This window comes from Columba livia, chromosome 8, assembly GCF_036013475.1.
Source record: "Columba livia isolate bColLiv1 breed racing homer chromosome 8, bColLiv1.pat.W.v2, whole genome shotgun sequence".
NCBI lineage: Eukaryota > Metazoa > Chordata > Aves > Columbiformes > Columbidae > Columba > Columba livia.
Window position 1 is genome coordinate 19,694,760 of NC_088609.1, and position 23,620 is coordinate 19,718,379.

General features: G+C 37.3%; 1 protein-coding gene across 4 annotated transcripts in view; it reads left to right on the forward strand.

Moving 5' to 3' along the window:
• Positions 1-23,620, forward strand: part of CAMSAP2 (calmodulin regulated spectrin associated protein family member 2) — an 87,479-nt gene that overhangs the window by 52,998 nt on the left and 10,861 nt on the right. For all 4 annotated transcript variants that reach the window (XM_065072406.1, XM_065072407.1, XM_021293854.2 and 1 more), the window contains 7 exons: positions 2,115-2,256; positions 5,010-5,149; positions 14,413-14,506; positions 15,575-15,668; positions 19,330-19,400; positions 19,906-19,975; positions 20,719-22,927. In XM_065072406.1, the coding sequence (XP_064928478.1) occupies positions 2,115-2,256; positions 5,010-5,149; positions 14,413-14,506; positions 15,575-15,668; positions 19,330-19,400; positions 19,906-19,975; positions 20,719-22,927 (2,820 nt within the window). The remainder of the gene's footprint in view (positions 1-2,114; positions 2,257-5,009; positions 5,150-14,412; positions 14,507-15,574; positions 15,669-19,329; positions 19,401-19,905; positions 19,976-20,718; positions 22,928-23,620) is intronic.

Consider the following 23,620-nt stretch of genomic DNA (forward strand, 5'->3'; position numbering starts at 1 on the left):
GTGCCTGGCATACTTTACAATGAATTAAGTCCCCTTTCTAGGTCTACTTTAATGATATGACACAGTTTCCACCATCTGCAGGCACTGTTCATAAGGCCAGTAAAGGCATCATTAGAGTGACAGACTTTTCCACAAGGTTTACTGTGTGAGACTGCTGCATTATCGATTTCAAATGTTTTTGAACACTCCATTAAAAATATGCTATTTAAAAGAATATATAGATTACACAGAGCTTGTTGGACCATGATGCTAGAGTCCATCTGTATACTGTATCTTTTATCATATTTCATACTTTAGTTACAATATTTCATAGGCTTAATATCAGTCATTTTGAGGGACATAGTAGCATGGTATTTGAAACCTACAGGATTTCCATCGTAGTGGGTCATTGCATTGCTGTAGAGGGGGGAAAAAGGAAGAACTTTCACTGCAAGCATAATTGGCCTATTTCATTAGAAATAGTAGGAAGTGTTACCAACACAGGGAAAAGAATATTAATAATGCATGAAACACTAACATGATTTTCTTTGGTATTAGTGAATATTTCCCATAGCATGCAAAACCAGAATTTTCATTTTTATACAGCATACTTGGCACACAAATTCCAGTACATTTCAAGTATAAAGTAAAGACTAACTCTATGGGGTTTTTTTAAATATTAATTTGTTTATGTTCTCTGGGCCAAATACAAGCCCTTTTTTCCTAGAGCAGATGTGTCTACTGTTGCCAGATTAGACTTCTTGGGCCAGGTAGAGGACACTGACATTGACTAGAAATAATCCTGTGTGATCCTTGTGAGAAATCCAGTGACAGTAACTATAGCCTTCAGGGTTAGTCTGTGGTTCCACAGAATTTCTTGCCAGCAAAGCGAGCATGAACGGTTCCCACCCCACCCATAAAACCTCCAGCCCTGCCCACTCACGCACTGCGGGAACAGAGGAGGAGAGAAGTGTTGTAGCTGGTTCGATGCTTTGGCCATGCAGCCCCAGCGGTAGCTGCTCCAGCACAGCCAAAAGGTGGGGAATAGGAGATGGGAGCCACCAGCCTCAGTTTTGCTGGGAAGAGGAGCCTCCACAAAGCCTTCTTGGAGTCCCTACAGGGAGCCTTCCAGTTTAGTGCGTACAGATGAGTCAAAATAGTGGAAAATAAATGGGGAAGCACTCTTGGCATCATAAGCCCTTCTGTCGTATGAAAAGTAATCCTTCAGTACTGTTTTTAAAATAAGTCTTAGTAAATAATATTAACAAACTTCATTTTTTTCCACTTCGATTTGTTTTCCCAAGAAGAAATGAAAAGAAACTAAGAATAATGAATAGCATTTTTTTTTTTTAAGCAGGGTCCCTCCCCCCCCCCCCCCCCCAAAAAAAAAAAAAAAAAACCAAACACGCGCACCCACCCACCCACAAAAACAAACATGCACACCCATGGAAAATATATTTAGTGCAGATCAATGCAATCTTGGCATTCTGAACTAATTATCTCTTTATACACCAGGTTGTTTTTCAAAATGTTTCCGTTTATAATGAGGCCACTACATGGTCATAACACTTGACCATTAACGCTTCTCCATGTTTATGACTCCTTATAGTGGCACATGCTAGTAATAAAAATGGAGGCGGTCAAATGCAGATTTGCTTGTTTCTGAATTTGTCATTAAGACATTTATATGAGTGAGATTTTGGACAAGATTCTTAGGTATATTAACTTCCCAGAGTCATTTGACTTGTCAAGAAACTGAAGCTACACCAGCTAAAGATTTGTCTCATTGTGTTCACACATAAATAATTTCTGATTATACAACAATGAATGTTGAATGTTAATTAAGGTATATTATGTGATTTATTGCATTGTGATGCACAGAGATCATCAAAACTTGGTGGTTTTGGAGCAAAGGTTCAATAGTAGCCTTGTAGGTTCCTTTCCTCTTAGGTGCTATTTGTGCCATTCAAAGTGGGGCATAAGAGGAATGGTTTTAAGAAATCTAACACTGAGAACATTCAGCTATTTATTGAATACTACTTTTTCACTAACAGTGTAAAACTTACAGTATGAATGTTTATCTTCATATGTTTCAGAGCCTTTGTCTCTCTAAATTTCTTCATTCTCTATTGTAGGCTCGTTACAGGAAGGAGCAGACGTTGCTTAAGCAGCTGCCCTGCATTCCACTGGTGGAGAATCTGCTGAAAGATGGCACAGATGGTTGTGCTCTCGCAGCCCTGATCCACTTTTACTGTCCAGATATTGTTAAACTGGAGGGTATGTCTAACGTGTCTTTCAGCTTGTAAACATATGTTCATAAAAGTTTAAATGTCTGTGTTTGATAATGATGTCAAGGCAGGTGCTTGAATATGACACACAAGAGGCATAATTTGAGGGTGGTGGGTTTAATATTAACTTTGTGCCTGTTTACTTGTACATTTAAATAAAAGGAACCCAGGTGTCCTTCCATGTTGAGCTTACTTTCATTTTATCACTCTAATATAAACAGACTAAGATATATTATTACAGATCTGACTCTGGCAACACATTTGCCTTTGTTCTATGAAATGTGAAACCACCTGTGAAAGTTTTACTCTTGAAGCTGCATAAGTGCTTTATTGTGAATCTGAGCCCTTAGAGATATAAAACATGGAAGAGGTTAGTCAAGCTTTGCATAGCTGCACTGCATGCCAAGTATTTGCTCTGCATTCTGGGCTTTCAGTTCACCTGATAGTTACCTGTGCTGTTTATAGAGTAAACAAAAACATATAGTGTAGAATGTGTTGGTGTCATGCTGTTCCATAATGATAATTGTGATGACGAGCAGCTTCAGCTTGTTCTTTTGCTCAGTGGCCTGGTTAAAGTCATATCTTCCTCTTGGCAACTAAGAGCCTCATGTAGTTGTAAAATGTCTTGGCAGCTAACACCCATCATTTTCTGCCTGTGTTCTGTCTGTGATACCTTTGATGTCGTGGGAACACTTACACAGAAGCACCCTGAGAAATCCAGGAATATGAGCAGGGGTATAAAGCTTGTGAAGGACTGAAACCTGGAATTATTATACACAAACACTTTATAGAAAGCTTCCAGCACAGTAGGTGTTGAAGATGAAAGACACTAAGATGATGCATTCACCATTCTTCTTCAGATTGTGAATTTTGAAAAATACAACTTTGAATTTACATACATGTTGCAGTCAAACATATACAATTGTATGGGATTGAGGAAGAGTTAAAACTTGAGTAGTGTTGAATGGGGGTAACACCTAGTTCTGTCTCACTGTTCTAGCACGGCTGAAAATATGGACGATCTGAAAGATCTCGTATACCTTGCATGACCACATATATACTTAGCAGCAGATTCTTCCTGTAAACAAGACATGGCACATGTCAGCTTTGGAACTTTAGTTTTAACTTTCTTGTTAGATGTCCTGACATCATCTGCCCTAAAGATATATAAATGTGCATGTCTTTGTCTCAGAAGTAAATTCAAAAGTGGCTAGAAGCACTTTAAAAAAGACTTTGCCCATATTGCCTGTATTTTAAATTACATAATTTTTGATGCATGTTAAATTTCAATGAGGTTTGGTTCTGTATTGGAACTGAGGAAGACAGGTCACAAAAATGCATATGCAAAAATGCTTGAAAATGCATTAACAAAAAAGAAAAAATATTAATCTAGAGTTCTCTGTAGTCTGAAATAGATTGTTTCTTCTCATTAAGACTTTATTTAACTTACAAATCTAGGTTACATTCAAGAAATACAGGACTAGAAAGGACTCCCTATGTCAGTGAGTCAAGAAATTGGCCATTGTACGAAATTGCATAATCCCTTTCATGAATTTATTGTGTTCTGTCTTAAAACTGTCCAGCTCTTTGAAGTTGATACTCTTCTTCCCCACTGTTGCAGAGCTCAATTTTTTACATGGTTTTAAATCTTAATCTTATTTTCTACCCAAATGTGCTTGTAGCCTGTCCACATGCCCTTCTTCCAGCAGTGCCCTTTGGCTTGAGTAGCTCCTCCTAATCTGTTGTCTACCTTTTTGATATATTTCCTTTCTCTTGTTTTGCACAGGCTACTGAACCAAACCTTTTCAGTGTTCCCTTCTGAAGCAGATTTCCATTCTCGTTATTATCCTCAGTAGTTTTCCTCTGCAACTAGTCCAGTTTCGGTTCATCTTTCTTGAATACAGGTGGTTGTAGTTGTGCACAGATATCCAGACTCACATCTCGTTACTGCTTTGTGTAGTGTCTCTCTGTAGCTACTGGAAGTAAATTTTCTGGTACATTTTACCATCATGTTTGCTTTGTTTCATGGCTGCATGATGCTGAAAGCTCACAAACATCCTTACATTGGCTAATACACGACATCTTCCTACTCTATATCATTTTCAACCAGTGAATCACGTTAGAATTGTATTAGATCCAGACGCGTGACCTCATATTTTGCATTACTAAATTTAATCCCATCTTGATCAGTTTATTCAAACACTTTTTTCCATTGATCGTCATCTGTATGGCTGAGATGATGGAATATGTCTGATTCCCGCAGGATGGGAATCCTTTTCCTGCCAGCATCAAAGTAGATTCCTTGTTGGAAGAAACCTTTTATCCTAAACAATTTAAAACTGGTTTGTGGGGCACTGTCATACGTTGTTGTTGCTTTAGGCGTAAAATCTGATGCATGCTCTGGAATTATATTTAATTTAATTTTGTTTTATTCAGTTCTTCCTTTCACCTGGAGCATAACTTCCATTTTCAGAAAAAAAAAATAAACTTGTCGATAGTGAAAAAACACAATTCAAGCTTAAGAAAAATGTCTGAAGATATAAAAATGCAAAGATAAAATGTAGAGTTGTTATTTAAGTTACTGAAACAGAAAAATAAAAGTCTTCTGGGGAGGAAAAAAAAAAATCTGATTTTTTTTTTTTTAATCCAGAAAATGCTCCAGAATCCAGCAAAGCAAAAAGTACTTTGTTTGTTTGTTTGTGAATCTACAACTATAGCTAATCTTCTATTCTTCCTTTTTAGATATTTGTTTGAAAGAGACAATGTCTTTGGCTGACAGCCTGTATAATCTACAACTGATTCAAGAATTTTGTCAGGAATACCTTAACCAGTGTTGCCATTTCAGTCTTGAGGATATGCTCTATGCAGCTTCTTCGATAAAGGTAAAAATGAATAAATACATAGAAATGCAAGCAGCATCTGCAGGACTGTTTTGCAAATGATATATGTAGTATTTTTTTGTTCTATACTATACTGGCTGTATGAAAAAGCACGTTGTGTCTCTTGTGGTATAGCATGCAACACCAATTTAGCAGCACATAAAACCACCTTCTTTTGGCAGTTGTTCTGGGCATTTCAAAGTGTTTTTTAAGAAGCCCTTGTGGAAGTATTTATCAAAACTTGGATTTTGTGTGAAACTATTTCACACTTTATCTTACTAATTAGTTGTTAGTTAAAGCATGTAATCTGTGATATTCCTGTTAAAATGTAATAGTGATCTGCATTAGTTTTAATTTAGTAAGGCTTTCATGAAATGACAAAATACTGAAGAGTTGTTTATGGAATTATTACTCACCCTTCTTACTCATTTCTGTGTACACAATAATTGTATGGTTTTTAACTTTAAAGCTTTTTCACTTTTGTGAAAGTGTAAACTTCTGGTTTCATTTTGGTGAAAAATCTAATGATTTTATGCCTGGACACAAGCAGGAACAGAATTCCAACACAGTTGTTTTCATAAGAAATTAAGGTTTTTTCAGTCATTCTAAGATGCTTCCCTTTCAGAAAGAAGAAAAGAAGTTTTGCTTATTCTGTCATTTGTTTAGCCTGTGTGGAAAGAGGAGGAGTAATTGAATTCTTGCCTAATTGTAACTTTAATCTTTCTTTCTTCTGTTTTTTCTAAAACTTTCTTCTGTGTAAAAGTTTGCTTAATATTCTTGTCAGCCTGCCTTTAGGAAATGGAATATTATTTTTTTATGGAGTCTAAATATCTGGGTCTAAATATCTAGGTCATTTCACTGCTTTTATGACTTTTACAGCAATCTCACAGGCCGAGTCACAGAGGTCAGAGCCTGATTTTGTTCTCTCCTGTAGGGTTAAACCCGTTTGTTTTTTCCAAGAAGTAACGAGCTGTCAGGGTGAGTGAGGGCAGTAGGGCCAGGCCCAGTAAGTCTAGACTGCGTAGCTGTGGCTGTTCTGTACTGTGTATGCAAAGTTGCACAGTGACCGCTTTCAGTCAGCTCTTGGTGTTTTTAGATTCCAGATGCAGTAATCTACCTACCTGCTTGCAAAGCGCCTGCTGCATTGCAGTCTCCCTTGCCTGTGGTTTCCCATCATATGGTCCTACAACCATATTCAGTGATTATAAGTGAGACTCGTTCACTGCATTGTGATTATCTCTGCTTACAGACACATAGGATAAAAGGAATTTATTCTTTGGTTTAATTCATGACAACTAATGAGACCATTTTTATAGTACTGGTTGGAATTATTTCTCAAGTTTCAACTTGAAAAATGTAACTATATTAAATATTTTGTCAATATCCCAATGTATCAGACTTTACGTTTTTAAAATACTACAGACTTGGTAATTTTGCTTTCTTTCTGAACACTGTTTTTAGAGGGCTTTAGATTTCTTTAAAAGACAGAGTATTTCTAGAACTGAGAAGGCCCTTTTGTGATCATGTTTTTACAAGTTACTGTGGTGTGGATACTTATTTAGATGTAAATGCTGCAAAGAAAGGCTGCCAAGTTTTTCTTCTAAAACTTGGCACGAGAACTTTGGCTAGTGCTATAAACTGTTTTTCCAGTGTTAAGAATTAATTTGCTTTCAAAATAAATTCACAGTTAAAGGAGCTCTTTCTTAGTTTTCCAGTGCATCTGGTTAGAGCAAGTTTTAATAAATGTACATATTCTCCTAAGAATTTTATTGTCACTTTGAAAAAAACTTGTAAATGGATATTTTAAATATTGCCCATTGAATTAAACTGGTTAGCTGTCTCTTTTATCTCAGTCTACAATACTTAGATAGTATCGAGTTATAGGATTTATAGAGGAATATGTCTTTGTTTCAGGATTCCTCTCAGCAAGAATTTCTGTTTTTAGGGTGGCATTTACTGCACTGTAGGTAGCCCTTTGCTTTTGGTTCAGTCTGTTACATTCACAGTGGTGACAGAAAGAATAAAATGAACGAAACTGCTGATACGTTACTGGAAAAAGCCTCAAGAAAAAAATTACCTGAGTTTTTGGAATGGCAATGCTGTGCCTTGTGTGGTCCTAGCTATTGCACTAGGTATCCTGACGCTGTGCTAGTCCTTGAGAAGGACGGGAGCAGAGCCTCTTTCTTTTAAAGTGATCAAGCACAAAGTGCATACCTCACGTTCTTTACTGGGCACACAGCACTGTCCTGTGAAGTCAGGGCAGGCTGTAGATAGTAAATGATACGGAAGTTTAGTGCAGCACTGGACCAAGGTGGCTGTGTCCGCTTTTGGCTTTCCCATCAAAACACACAGAAACAAAGTCAGGTTAATTTAAAACTTCACTTAACAGGCATCCTGAGTATTTGATATAGGCTCTCAGATTTTGCCGCAGATGAAACTGTTGGCTTGGTTCTGTTTCAGCACAGAGGAGAAATAAGCTTTGTCTGGATTTCTAGACAGCTTTAATGTCTCATAATCAAACGAAGCTGAAAATAAGTTTTGTTGTTCCTCACCCATTTCTCCTCCTCTAAGAAAAATACATTTGTCAAGTTCTTCATAAGATGTTTACAAAGGCAGGGCTACTGATGTTAAAGAAAAAAATATTTGAATACATTCCATGGATGCTTGAGGCACCACCAAGGGACCATACTGGTTCCTGGTTGTTTTCCTTTGAGACAGACAAGCACAAGTAGTGAGAGACTATATGAAAATAATCATAATATTTTCTGAATCCTCCCTGCGTATTAAACAAGAGGAAAGAAAAGAAAATATTGCATCTCTCTTCAGTCGTGCAGATTGCTTTTTTGCCCTGATTCTCCCTCTTCCTTTCTCCTTGTAAGCTGTTTTATCCTGAGAAAGAGTTTTTTTTTTTAAAAAAAAAAAAAAAAAAAAAAAAGTCTTGTTCTTCACCTGTATCTGGGAAATTATACAGAACTGACAGAAGTGTTTTATTGTGTCTTGACACACACATGCTCTGCTTATCCAAAGAACAAGATTGTAGAAATAAAAGGAGTTGCATGAAGTGCAGTCACAGGAAGCATGAACCACCCTGCAGAACAGTAGCAAGTTCTTTATTGCTTGGCTCAACAATTGATGAGCACTGCAGTGTAATAGTCAGTATGTGGCTTGAATAAAGGTCTTATGAAATGTATAATTCCTGAAAGAATGTCATCAGGGATGTGTACAGACCCTGAATAGAAAGAAAAAAAATGTATCTCACATGTTCCATTTGTCACCTGAAATTTATGTTTAAAGTATTTCTGAAAGAGGAAAAACATGGTTGTATTTGGTTATTCTCATGATATTTTCAGTTCATTCTCTGCCAGTTTATTCTAGTAGGATCGTAGGGTTCAGACCTAAGAACAAGTCTTTTGGGAGGTTGACTATCAAAGAGGGTACTGATAGACAGCTTGAATCATTTGATGTTTGCCATGATTTGAGAGTTCACATAGGAACTTGGCATTGAATCAATTCATGCACAGTTAATTATTGTCTTTCATATGTGTTCCTTTATCTGAGCCTTCAAAAATGTGTGGGGTTTTGGGTTTTTATTGTTGGTTTTGCTTGTTTTGGTTTGTGCTGTTGTTGTTTGGTGGTGTTTTGTTTGTTTGTTTTAAATAGTGATCCTAAACTTTTGCCGCTCTTTTTACATACATGTATTGTTGTACATTCCATTTTCATTCATAGAGGATTGAGTCAGGTTGAGACAGACACCACAACCAATATTAGAAAACCTCTTATTAATTCAGCTGCTAGTATTGATAGAAGGAATCCGTTGTTAATAAGACATCAGTTAACACAGTGCACTCATTTGCTCACACACGCGTGTGCTCAGTCATTTTTATTGGGTTGGAGGCCAACCCAGAGCCCTACCAGAAGTAAGGGGTCATACTGGCCCACCAGGGGCTTTTGGGAAGGTGTCCAGAAAGTGTCTCAAGGGGTTACTTCTCTCTTTAGGTGTGTACATAAATATAATGGTGTACTCTGTCTGCATAGAACAGGTCCTGCCCATGTGGGTAGGGCTTCACAGCCTGTTGCTGACACTGCCTTGTGCAGATGTGGCCGAGTCCTGCTGTGCTGTGTGAGGACTCTTGGGGACTCAACAGAACCACAGGTCTCTGCGCCTGCCTGTTTCCTGGGGGACTTCGCTGCCTCTCAGTATGGCTCCTTGCTCTCTTTGCTGCTGGTGACTGCAGAGCTTGTTCACCTGAACTCATGCAGAAGTCACATTTATTTGGGATGAAAGCCTTCTGCATGTGAAATGAAGCAATCTGAGAGATGATTGCTGTCTCTTGTCTATGAAGGGTGTTCCTCTGACCTAGATGTGGGTCAGACTCTAAACTGTGCAGAACTACAACTAAACACATGGAATAGGCACCTTAATTTTACACTTAAGTTACTAACCAGAGCAGGCTCAGTACTCAAATACTCAATACTCAAATGAACATTTGCATTATCAAAGGCTCAGTAGGCTGGTTCTAGAACTTTTTTTATTTCCCATTGCTGAATTGAACAGAATATCTCTAAAGGGTTAACTTATATTAAAAATCTTTATTATATTTGAACATTTTGAATACTTGCACTTTCTAATGTAATGTTGATGGTGATTTTGCAAACAATGTGAGCAGAAGCTATAATCAGCATCATGTCCTCAGAGACATGAAAAATAGAGTTCAAATATGTCACGTAGATAAATCGTAGAAATGAAGGGCTACACAATGTCCACAAGTGTTGCACAGCTTTCCCTGGATTCCCATTTGGCTGATTTAAAAGGATTTGGGATCAGGAATGAAAAGGAAGATTCTACCAGGGAACAGTTCTTCAAGAGAAAATTTCTCTCTTGAGAGGGACCAGATGTTCCTGACTCATTATTTAGAGGGAAGCAGCGTGGTTTGCTTTCACTGAGGTTAATCGGACAGTTTTCCCTCTTCTTTTTTTTTCTGCTCTGAAATAAGAGATAGTGGAGTTTTCAGCTGGAGTTGTTGTGGCAGGAGACATGACAAACCAGTAGTGCATGGGTCATAGACAGAACTGTAGCTTGGCCTTCTCCAGAGAGTTGGATTTATAACATATAAACTGTGGATCTGCCTTTGAGGTGACTTGACATTCTTGGCCTGCTGAACAGCAGATTTAATGTGTATCTTGCTATACATTTTTCAGTGTATTTTTATGTTCACTTTGAGCAAATGCCTGAAAGAGTCTATGGCTGCTTTTCCATTAAATTGTACTGGATTTAAGCCAGATTACAAATTATTTGTATCACTTGCACATATGACCTTGTGGGCGTATGTGGATCTAAAACCTATAAATATTAGAAGGATACAATTTATTTTAAATTGCAAGAGTAGAGGTACTATTTCTGTTAAGAAATTTGTTTTTTAAATTAATGGTGATTTTTAAAATTGTGGAGGGGGAATAGAGACATTAAAGAAAATAATTTATCTTTTTTGTATAAAATTTTATAAAACGAGCTAGCTTGTCTCCTTTTGATACAGAAGCAACTAATTACTTTAGGTTTTATACTCAGAATATGGGAATACTTTTTTCTTCCGAAATATGATCTCCCAATATGTTTTACAGATTTTTATTTTTATCATACAGTACTAGAAGATGCAATAGAGAAACCACAAGCAGTAGTGCAGCTGGCTACATGCAACTGATGACTAGTCTGCAAATATCAGATAGAAAAAAATGAAATCAGAATGTTTGGCAAATAAAAGCATCTTTGAAGCTGCAAGTCTGCCATCTGCTGTTCAATGGTTTTGAGCCAGTTTGAACTGCTCAGAGCTTAGTTATTTTTTAGTACTATTAAAATACTGTTATGCCTCTGAATATTTTTGCGTATAAGGGCGTGTGATAATCATGTGACGAGCTGTTAGAACTTTTGTCAGCTTAATCAAGGCAAAAATCTTTGGAAATAATATCCACATTCTTTCTAGCCTGGGGTACCAGGATTCCTACAGACTCACAGTTCATTTTTCCAAAAAATTAAGTTACTGATCGTCAATCTTCCTGTTTCATTATCATTATTAACAACACTTTCTGACTAAAAAGCACTTGTGAGAAAATGTGCTTTCCATCATGATGTTTCAGCATCAAACTTCTAAAGTAACCTCAGTTCTGAGCAGACTGTGCAGCCAACAGTTTCGTTTTTACTTCAGTAAATACTGCCATGGTGACTTTTTTGGAAAAACTGTCTTGCAGTAGCTCAGGACTGCAGAGAAGATATTTTCAGAAGGAATATGCATGAAACAGTCACACTATTAAATGCAGCATCTCAACATAAACATAAGAAATTAGGATATTTAAAGTATTATTTCAGATGAAGACAAAGCTATGGTTAGACCTTTTTGTAATTCATTTTTGGTAGTAAAAAAAACAAGTAAAACACACAAAAGTTTAAGAGGAGGTAAGGGGAAGAGGAAAATATTAAGAGAAAAATTGTAGAAAATGTGATATATTCAAGTCTGTGATATTTAGAAATTGTAGTATTAAATCATAATTTGTCTGAGAAGTACATCTGATTTTTTTCTTTATGTATATCGCTTGCTAATGAAATCAGTGTGTGATAGCAAAATACTCTGCTGAACATTTTCACTGAATGGAAAAGATTTTGCTGTGAGCTTTTCCTCATTCAGTACTGTTGTGCTGAATAAGCAGAGACAGGGTTTTTCCTGGTCTATTTATAGCTCGTATGTAATAACTATGGCAACATCTGGCTGATCTCTTCACCATATACGTAAGTGTTTGAGCAGCTTTCAGTCTAAGAGTATCCCTTTGCTGGACTAAAGGCTTATCTGCATTAGAGATACTCAGGAAAAATAAATCTGAATTAAAAGTTTCACAAAAATTTACTGATACAGAATTGAGGTTATGTCACTTATTAAACATTTTTGTTGTAAATTTTTGTTTCCTTAAAAAAATATCTTAAATGTTCTTTCCCCTAATGCTTGTGGTTTATTTCTGAAATAAAACAGGGTTTTGTTTAGAATTTTTGTCCAACATTTGCTCACACTCCAAGATTTGAGGTACTCATGTTTATGGCAACAAAACTAGTGCAGCAGTGGAATTTGACATTTGAAGGGCTGAAAACATAGTGAAGCTGTTAAAAAAAGTCTTTCATAGAAGTCTTAGATAGTATGGATACAATTTTGGCGTACACCCTCTGTGGGCATATGCCAGGTGTGTTTAAACACACAGTGGAACGTTGAATGTGAGCAGTCTTGTATTTATGGAGTTATGCAGTGGAAAGTTCATGAATCCATCAGAGAATACGAAGCAGTTTTCTTCTGTTTCCTACTGAATCATAAAAAGCTTTGTCTTTCTGCTTAGATTTTCCTCTTCTAGCTGGTGAATTGATGACAGAAAACATCCAGACTTTGCAGCTCTGTGTGCCTGAGTCAACAAGAAAAATTTTGCACTGGACAAAGTTAAAAAGAAACCATGTACCACTGGTTTTACTTTTTCAGAATTCATCTTATTTTTGTCCAAGAACCATCAGCTAAATCATTTGCTATAATCTTAGAGTTCTGTAATTTGTGAGCTCTTATTTAATACTCCTTATTCTTCTAAAATCCTTTAGAAAGGAAATAACATACATGTTGATATGTATGGCTCTCTCCTGCAGAGTTCTGTGAAATTGAATAAGTAAATTATCTGTAAGTTTAAACTAATTTTAAAGACCATATGCATTTATTTCAGGAGCCCACAAATGCAGTTCTTAGTCTGCAGCAAGGTTTTCTGGGAGACAAAGGAAAGCGTCACTGCTAACAAAGGGCTGGAAATTAGAAAAATGTCCCACGCTCTGCTCATGAGAATGTTTTGTGTGTATAAGGATTGCTCGGTTAATATCTACAATGGCAAAGTCTATGCTGAAGATCACCTTCAGCCACAGAAAATGTAGAAGTTGACTCCATTCTAAAAAAACAAAAATAAATGATATGTTTCTTTTCTACATCAGCTCTGATTTATTTGTATTACCACGAAACTCAGGAGACATTGCTTTCCTTTAAAACTCTTCTCTGAAACAAATTGTTAAATAAATTCCCACTTTCCCTAAGATACTATTTTCACTTAATTTCATTCTCCAAGAAAAATAAGAGTGTGTCTCATAGTTTGGTGTAGAAATGCCAATTTTCTCAAGTACAGAAATTTTTATGAGACCAATATTAGGAAAGCGTTATTTTTAAAGAAGGTCCCACAGAAATCTATTTCTGGGTTTCAACGTTAGTTTATAAGTTGCAAGTGCTCTTGGTGTTGTTGTTAGTTAGCAAAAATTAAACCAGTGAGGTTGTTAATTTATATTTTCCCATTTGAGCTGTATGAAATGTTAAATGAAAATAACAAAGTGGAGAAAATAAACCAATATTTGAAATTATACTAGTGTTAATGGCATGAAAAAGTGATTAAGGATGCTTGGTTTTTTAAGTGTTGTTAGCTAGACATTATTGGGGTTTATGTCAGATAGACTTTATTTTAAACTGTTTTAAAAACATGTTTAATAATGGTTTCCCAATGTAACACATAAAGAAAGGTTTGTGCTGTTGTGTGGACGTGGTGAGGTGGCTGACACTGCTGGGCCCAGCTCAGGCCCGGGCTCGTTGACCTCCCACCCCTGCTATTTCTAGATGTGACGCAGCTGAACCTTGTGGACGGAGCAGCTCAGGACTGGGATCTTTGGAGCTAAAACCTGCGTTGAACAAACACTGCTGCTGCTTTTTGGTTTGCACCAAAGACTTGTCAATTGGGCTAGATCTCCAAATGTGGCAAAAAGCACGTAGTTGACACAGAGGCCTAAGTCAGATTCCAAATTCCTGCAATGAAACTAAGGGCTACCAGAGTTTTTTCACATTAAAAGGCTCTGAAAATCTTATTGCCTAGCCTTGCAAAATGATGGAATTTTCACTGCTCTTTTGAATGGAAGTGGCTAATCCATTGGGCAGGTATCCCTCTGCACCCACCACATACCTCTCTGCCATGTGTAAAGACATCAGGCCCTGAGCATGTGCTTATAATGAAACATTTCAACCCAAACAGTTACCATCTGGTCAAGTTATGTGTATCATATAGTTGGTGCTGCAGCCCAGTCTTACTGATCTTACTTTCTAAGAAATCAGTAGAGAAGACAATGTAAACTGGATGAAATGCAGAGGCGTATCTCAAATAATGCTTAATCTATTTATTTGTAGGCTTGCCTTTTACCATAAACATATCTTCTTTTTTGGTAGAGCAACTACATGGTGTTCATGGCAGAATTGTTCTGGTGGTTCGAAGTGGTGAAGCCATCATTTGTACAACCTCGTGTTGTTGTGCATCCCCAAGGTAATTATATTAAGGATCAGTTTTAATATGCATGTTTTTAATGTATGTGTACAGATTGCCGTTGTGTTCACAAATACAGTGAACGTTTTAGCTAACAGGATTTGGTGGCATACAACCCCCTTTAAGAAGCAGCAAAGTACTCTTTCCTCATGTTAATCTTCATCTCATAAATCATAATTAGATGTTGATATCTATTACCAAAAACTCATTTGAATTGTTGTGGTATAATCACTTGCAAATTTTCCTGACCTGAACAAGCCTAGAATCCACTTATGCCCATGCAGGGATTACAAACATAATAAGGAGCTAAGAACAGAATTTAGCCTGAAGAGCTTGTATTGCTGAGGAAATTATGCTGAGATAAAGGAGCATAGATCTGGGTAAAGTGGACAGATAGTTAATTGTAAAATTGCTTTTTGTACCTGGGTGCAAAGGCACAGTCTTCCATCAGTAAATTCTGGAATTTAAAAATCCACCTCAGGTAGCTCTTGAGATCTGTTAATGAGTAGAGTCATGGTAGCTTAAACAGTCATACAGCACTGCTATCATTGGCTCTCCAAGAGCTAGGAATAGATTTTCATTGCATGGCTTTTATGCCTTTTTTCATTTATATGCTTTAAAACGCATAAAAATTGATTTAAGTCTTTTAATCATTGCTAACTAATTTAGGATATGATAAAACGACTATTTTCTAGCTGAAAATTCAGTTTATGGGTTTGGGGGAAAAAAAATCAGAAAAACTTATTCCAGAAGAAGAGTATTTATTTTTGCTGAAAAGATTGCTTGCTTTTGATTTTGTGGCTCTTTTTCAGGTTTTTTGTTTCATTATTTCTTTCCTTCCCTAGTTATTTTTGTCATTCTCCATTCCTTTAATTAGTGCCCATATGGGAACTTTGGAAGAGGTAAAGCTGAAAGGAAGTAACTGGGTTTTAATCTAGATAAGGAAACCAATGAAAAATTTTTAAGTTGTTGGAAATCATTATTTCAGATTATTTCAGACAGCTTTTCTACTATGGATTTGAATTGAATACTAAACTGTAATAACTAGAGTTTTGTTCTTCCTGGCAGCTGAACCCACAAAAGAAACAGCTTCTGCTCACAGCTTGAATGCTAACAGAAGAAATTATGTGGATGGCCCATCTGGTTCTGACTTCGGAGCCAGGTAATGTCAGAGAATCACTAGTACTGTTTCACAATCTTCTCCTTCCCATTAAAAATCAGTCAGTCTCTTATTTCGTTTTGTTGCCTTTTTGCAATGCTCAAGGGTTGAGTTACCCAATATAATCTGTAGAATTTGGTGGAAGATCCTGTAGTTTCGCTGTTTCCCCGCTGCCCCGTTGCGTGGCAGGCAGCATGTTCACGTTTGCACTGTTGGTGTTTGCCTCTCGGCCAGCGCTCTGCTGTCTCACCAGTTTCCAAAACTATCCTTACCATTCGGCAGGGAAGTGTCACACGGCCTCCTTGTCCTCCTCAGCTTCACGAGGGGCTGCTGACCAAGTCTGCTCTGAAAGAGCTGTTTTTCTGGAATTCACAGCCAATTTTCAAAAAATGGTAAAGGAAGTAAACTAAGATAACAGCAAGAAAACCACTGAGAGGGCATTTTAATTTGGTCTGATTATGTTACTTAAGTACCACGAAGGTCAAATAGGTAAAAATAAATACTTACCATGAACTTCCCAAGTCTTGAGAGCATCAAGAATAAAAAGCTAACTGCTTTATTAAATATGTTTTGCATTATTTCTATCTTTTGTAAATACATGTGAAACTTCATTTTTAGTATTACTGCGACAGGTTTGGAGGCGATATAAAGCGTCTTGTTTCCTCTGTGTTCGCTGGCTGATCATACATTTGATAAGAGGCAGAAATTGCATGTCAGGCCTTCTTTTTAATCTTTTAACAGGGAAAAGAAAGCCTTCCAGTGATGTGATCTGAACAGAGTGGATGAGGAGTAGCATTGCATTATATTTTATATTTGGGGGCAAAGGTTTACCTGTTGTGTCTGAGCTGATACAGAGGAGAAGGACGAAATTAGCATTTTAATTGGATATTCAGCAAATCGTTGGTTGCCAACCAAGCTAATCCCATTCAGCCTTTTCTGTTGTTTTTCAGTGAGGTTTGTGTGCAGGGAGTGTTTGGTTGATTTGGGGATTTTTAATTTTTTTTTTTTTTTAGCCATTAGGAATCGATGCTGACTTGGGTCATGGAGTAGTATTTCTTACTATTATTAAATGCTATGATTCTGAATCTCTTTTTCCTGTGTGTATCTGAAGTGTTTTCCTTGTAGACAATGAGGTTATTTTAGTGTAAACTGAGCATATAAACCAGGAGAAAAGGAAACAGTAGTTTAGAAGATCTCTCTTGGAACAGGGACTTCCAAGGCCATTTGCACTTTGCAAAGCCACTGCAGGCAGTCCAGCAAACACTTGTAACTATGACTGTCCAACAGAACAAAGAAAGCTTTGCAGTAAATATCACTATTTTTATGTGGGTTCCAACCTGACATCCCCCTTTAAGAGCCCTTCATGAAAAAAACTTCAGTGACTTATCTTTTAGATTTTCTATGAAGATAATAAATCATAATGTCAGTTATACTTGAAAACAAACTAGACTTAAGGAACAGAGTTCTGTGCCATACTTTCTCTTGTGCTGTAGCGATCACTGTGGAGAAGATTTTTCTTTACATTTAAAGAAAGCTAGTAGGTGAATACTGGAGAAAACACAAGTCTGTCTGTATTCTTGACTGTGTTTTACTCAGATCTTTTTAGATCCCTGCAGCTGAAGCCATTAACCCTGCATTTATCCCTTCTCTAACAAGTTTTGTCAGTAAGATATTCTATTTTTCATCAACTTAAATCTGTGTTTTCTCTGTGTACATTTTTGTCTGTGTAGATGGTTTTGGCCTCTAAAGAGAACTGACTGAAAGTTTTAGGACAAGCATCGGAATTCAGTTTGTACTTACAAAAGCACTTATGTTCCTTAGTGCCATTACCATTGCAAATTTAAGTCTCTAAGTCACCACTAAGGTGTTTTGTAGTATTGCTCATATTTCCTGAGACTCATTCAGAGACACAGTAAAAATTACAGTGAACCCCTTGTGGGTGGTGATTGCGTATTCTAGTATCTCATCACCACACTGCTTTGGTGTCTGTACAAGTCATGGAAATGGATTTGTGCTGGAGTGTTGAGAGTAATCCTCATAAACCAGTGTGCTTCATCCAACTTGATGATACTTCACGGCATTGTAGGACAAAGGGGGCGCCTAAAAAGTGTTCTCAGACGGTGGGAATCTGACACGGGGGCTGCAGGTTCCGTGGCAGAGCAGACCCGACTGCAGGATGTCCTGCTTCCGACCTTCCTCCTTGTTCCAGCTGCACGTTCCTGTCCCCAGGGCTGTTTGACAGCGTCATTTCAGTGTAGAGAGATGGAAAAAACTAAGGCAGTCGGAAAAAGCGAATGTTTTTTTTGCTGGCTTAGCTTGTTGCAGTGACTCAGAGGCCGGGCTGGAGAGCTGGATCCAGTGCAGGGGAGGGAGCGGGACTGTGGCAGCGAGTGGTTGTGATGGCTGAGGTTGCCATGGAACCACAGTCGTGGTGCCCAAATCAGTGTTTTCGTGACTAATGAAGTGTATAGATTTCGTTTGTGGTCGCAAATTTTCACAGGCTACTGGATGAAATTTTGAATGCATGCTTTTCTTTTAAGATAAGTTATAGACTTTATGATTTTTAAATATTCACAGATATGTCATGTAGCTAGTGTGTAGTGTTAACACCAAAAAATCAGGCATTTATGAGAACCTTTTTTGAATAATTTTGTATATGTTCATAAAAGATGCTTTTGTGGATTGTAAAACAACAATATTTTTCGTAAATTGATGTGAATGCCCTTCCCACAAATAATATTTAGAAACGTTTCTAGAGCATACTGCATATAAACTATAAAAGCACTAAACAAATATTTTGCAAATTACGGATTGAGAAAAGGAAGTTTGGGAGCATGCTCTTCAACTCTGTGAACAAAATTCAAAACGTGAAAGGATTTAATGCAGTGTGGTTTTGAAGTCTGGCTTCTGTAGAAGCGTTTTGCATACAAATGTATGCGTCTCTGTGCACGTGTCTTTGATCCTGAAGAAGCGCCTTGATCAAAACACTGAATTGTGTTAATCCTCTTCTGGATTAACACAGCTAGTCTATTACAGACCTTCTTGATAAACAAACAAAAGTATCTGTTTTAGGTAGAAACAGAGGAAATCTTTGTAATTCCTGTTTTAGTAGTCGATATGTTTCTTGTAGTTATGAATTCCTATCTGTCACATAATCTCCTTTATCCACGTACAGTGCCTATTTCAGTCCAGACACAAAGTAGAAATTTCAGACTAAGCAACTGAAAAGAGAGATGCATGGGAAGTGTGTGATCTTAGCTGCAGTCACTCAGTTTTGAGGCCATTAGGAACTGCCTCATTTTGTTCATGCATATGTTTGGGTTTTTTGCTAAAATCAGCCCTAAAAATGAGAACCTTCTAATAGTGACGTTTACATTAAATAAATCAGAAAACAAATATGTTAACAGAACTATCAATGCTCAGTGGCCATTTGTGTAGGAGAAATAACTTTTTGACTTTTTATGTCTATCTGCACTAGGTCCAGTTAAAGGTAATAAGTGTTCTCTTTTTAGTTAATAAATTAATATTTCAATAAAATAATTACACCTTCCTTTCTTCCCGGTCACAAAAAATAAATCTGTTTTTGTGTTGGCCCAGGACATGAAGTCTGGTTGTCCTTATGATGTGACGTATTTCTTATAAGTTAATGTCTCTTGCTTTATAGATTGGAGAGTCCAACTTATACACCATCTCAGCAACTGCAAACACCCCAACAGCCTTATTCATCTGTTCCAGGTAACACTTTACAAATGGGTGGAAGAAACAATGAGACAAGGTGTTGTCTTCTGAGTAAATTGCTATCTTGCTTATATTTATTCAAACAGTGTTTATGCAGAAATTACTAGGAGAATTTTACATTAAAGGTTAATGACTGGGTTCTGTAATTTATGAAGTATACAAGTGGAAAGTTTGTGTTTCTACTTCTTATATTGTGTCTATTTTTTTTAATTTGACTTCTGTTTTGGTAATGTGGAATATAGCTTTCAACAAGTATATGCAGTATATTTTTAATAGTATTTGTAGTACATTTTACTCAATAGTAAATTCTTTGAGGGATGAGGGGTGTAATATATATTCAGGATGAAATTGACTTAGCTTGTATTCTTAATATAAAATCACTTTTTTTGCCATCTCAGTCTTTTAAGTAATGAAGCAAACTAATTTGTTAAAGCAACAGGAGGTGATGTTAAAATCATTTTTCCATAGCAACTACCTTGGTTTCTATTTTACTTTCACTTAGGAGTCATCAAAAGGTCCACATCAATGTCTTACGTAGATGGGTATGTAGGAACATGGCCCAAAGAAAAAAGGTAAGTAGTCTTGCCATACAAGTTGGTTAAAAAATGATTATGTATTGGTCATAAATAGTAGTAAATGCCCCATTATAGTTTGGATTTTCAGAATCCTGTAATAAGAGTCCTTGTAAGCAACTTGCAAAAGTAGAAAAAGAAAGAGAACACTGTTATCATGGATCAGGAACTCAGTAATAGGAAACAAACTTCAGAAATAAATCACCTTTTTTTTTTTTTTTTTTACATTGAAATGAAATGTATTTGAGATATTTGAGTGGTTGGGATTAAATATGTTCACATTTACTCATGCAATCAACCAGCAGTGGTAAGACTCATGGCTAATGAGCTCAGTAGTATTTAAACTTGTATTATTTTGTGGATAGTAAGAACAGTTAGATCAGTAATAAACTCCTAATCTGTAGGATGTAAATGAATTTAAATTGGTAAGAGTTATAGTGGTGGGTTATTCAGTAAGTGCAAATTTTCACACCTTCCTTCCAATCTACTATGGCAATTCCTATATTCCTAACGTACCCAGAATTGATTCCAACATTAAAAAAAAGTGTTGGCTATTTCTAAAGAAAATGTTGTTCTGTTTTATTGTGCATTTTATATTCATTGTGTTTGCATATGAAGCAAGGCAAAATACACCTAACAGTGCCCTTAATGCTGCAATTTAAAAATAATTTTCAAACTGTGAATATTTCATTGTTAATAATCATGAGTTGCTCAGTTATTCCCTCTATTCTAATCTCTATTAGGTCATCATTACATGGAGTTTCATTTGACATTTCTTTTGACAAAGAAAAAAGCATTCCAGTAACTACTCCAAACAGAGGAATGACGAGATCAGTGAGCAATGAAGGCCTTACAGCAAACATCAACCGCATGCCGAAACATAGAAAAAGTCTGTCCTTCAGGCCATTAAATGGAGAAGAGGAAAATCAAGATATTGAAGAGGAAAAGGACGTGATAACTCATAAAGATTCGAAGGCCAGTCAGTCTCTTAACACAAATCAAAAAAATGCCAATGAGAGCAGCCACTACAGGTTTCCAAATGGAGCTCTGCAAAACAGAGCAGTTCTGGATGACTTTGGCAATCAGATTGAGACACCAAGCATTGAAGAGGCTTTGCAAATAATTCATGACACTGAAAAATCTCCTGGAGTTATCCAATCAGACCAAATTACGAATGGGTTCTTTCTTCACAATCAGGAAATGAGTATCTTGAATTCAAACATTAAACCAAATCAGTCTACCCCTGATATAATTACAGACACGAAAGGTGCTCTGAGTCCCGTGACTGACAACACAGAAGTAGATACTGGAATACATGTCCCTTCAGAAGATATTCCAGAGACCATGGACGAGGATTCTTCATTGAGGGATTATACTGTAAGCATGGACTCTGACATGGAAGAACCATCTAAATTTCTCCAGGATTATGACATGCGAGCTGGCAACCACAGAGATCAATTAAGTCCCTGTCCCAGCTCAGTAAGTACTAAATCACAGGCAGGCAGTAGTGCTTCTTCAAGTTCAGGGGTTAAAATGACTAGCTTTGCAGAGCAGAAATTCAGGAAGCTGAATCACACAGACAGTAGAAGCAGTGGAAGCAGTTCTCAGAAAACCACGCCAGAAGGTTCTGAGCTGAACATCCCTCATGTGGTTGCTTGGACTCATATTCCTGAGGAGGCACCTGTTCCACAAGGAAGAGACACTACACAGTTACTGGCTTCTGAAATGGTACATCTGAGGATGAAGCTGGAGGAAAAGAGGCGAGCCATTGAAGCGCAGAAGAAGAAAGTTGAAGCTGCATTCACAAAGCAGCGGCAGAAAATGGGAAGAACGGCATTTCTTAATGTTGTGAAAAAGAAAGGTGATGGAGTATCACCTCTCCGAGAAGAAGCAGCAGGAGCTGAAGATGAGAAGGTATTCACTGACAGTAATCAGTTGAAAGAAAAAGAAACTCAAAAATTGGATGAACAAACTAGTAAGACTTCAGAATTAATAAAGGGAAACCCTGAAAATTCTCATGGCAAGTGGTCAAAATCTCCTGCTACTCCTATGGATGCTGAAAAGCAATGGAATTTAGCAAGCCCCTCAGAAGAAAATTTAAATGAAGGGGACCTCTTAGAATACACAAAATCTATTGAAAAACTAAATTCTTCCCTACACTTTCTACAACAAGAAATGCAACGTCTGTCCCTTCAACAGGAGATGTTAATGCAGATGAGAGAGCAGCAGGCTTGGGTTATTTCTCCTCCTCAGCCTTCTCCTCAGAAGCAGATTCGGGACTTTAAGTCTTCATCAAGGCAAATTGGAACTCCATCCCCTGTTGCGCCTTTCTCACAGGAATCTCCTCGCTCTACGCATCAATCTCCACAGTCTTCCAATAGGAAGAATGCCTCTTTTCACATTAAAATGCAAAGGACTCCTAGGCCAAATGAACTGAAAATAACACCTCTAAACCGAACCTTGACTGCCCCGCGGTCTGTGGATAGTCTTCCCCGTTTGAGGAGATTTTCTCCAAGTCAGGTTCCCATTCAGACTAGATCATTTGTTTGCTTTGGAGATGATGGTGAGCATGTAAGTGAACCTCAGTTAAGGGGAAACCTTTTGAAGGAAGTCAGGCCTTCAGAAGAAGTAGCAAAAGAAGAAGGACCAAAATTGCAGAAAGAGCCTGAACAGAAGTTGGAGGAAAAGGAGATTAAACCTATTGAATCTACTGTTTCTGAAGTATTATCTCAGCCTATAACAGAAACGGTTTGCCTCACCCCAAATGAAGATCAGCTAAGCCAACCCATTGTACCAACACCAGCTCCCAAAACAGCAAACTTAATTGAAGTTTCCCTGTCAGATTTGAAGCCACCAGAAAAAGGCGAAGTATCTGTTGAGAAATATGAAGGTGAGAGTGATAGAGAACAATTTGAGGATGACCAGAAAGTGTGTTGTGGATTCTTTTTTAAGGTAAGAGAACTAGTGGCTGCGTATGTCTGCTATTAAGCTTCCTTTGAAAGGGAAGTTGTTAATTCAGATACAGATTTCAGCGATGAAGTCAGAGTGATTGAAGTCAGAGCAGATGGTTCTGTAACTCTAGATGTAGAAGTGGATCTTGATTAATTTGGCATAGTAAGAGTAGTGATATTCTACCATACTGCAGTTCTGAGCATGCCAGAGTATCCCTTTTCATTCATTCATTTAGAAGAGTGCTTGGGGTTTTGGGTGAGGGAAGATGTATGCTGAATGTAGAATTATTTTTAACATAAGCTTTGGTGACCTTAATTAAACATCTCACATCTCACCCTTGCTTCCCTGTCCCACCCCCAGCTTTAACTAAAAGGTTTTTGAAGTACATAAACATTTTTTAAAAATGCAGACTGTTAATGTTGTACTGTGGAAAGTCTTTTTCTGTCACTTGGCCGGCTAAGGAAGTACAGTCTTTCAAGACTCCCTTTTGAAGTTGGTATTTGGGAACACTCCCTGTTGTCTTATTCAAGACGTATATTCAGACAGACTTTTAACTATAATGCACTTGGTGTGAGAGTGGTCTAGACCCTGAAAGCCGTCAAGATTTTGAATTTCCATCTTGGAATACCCCAAAACCTCCTATCACTTGTCTGAGGGGCAACTTGGTTGTCTGTTCACAAAATACCTGGTTTG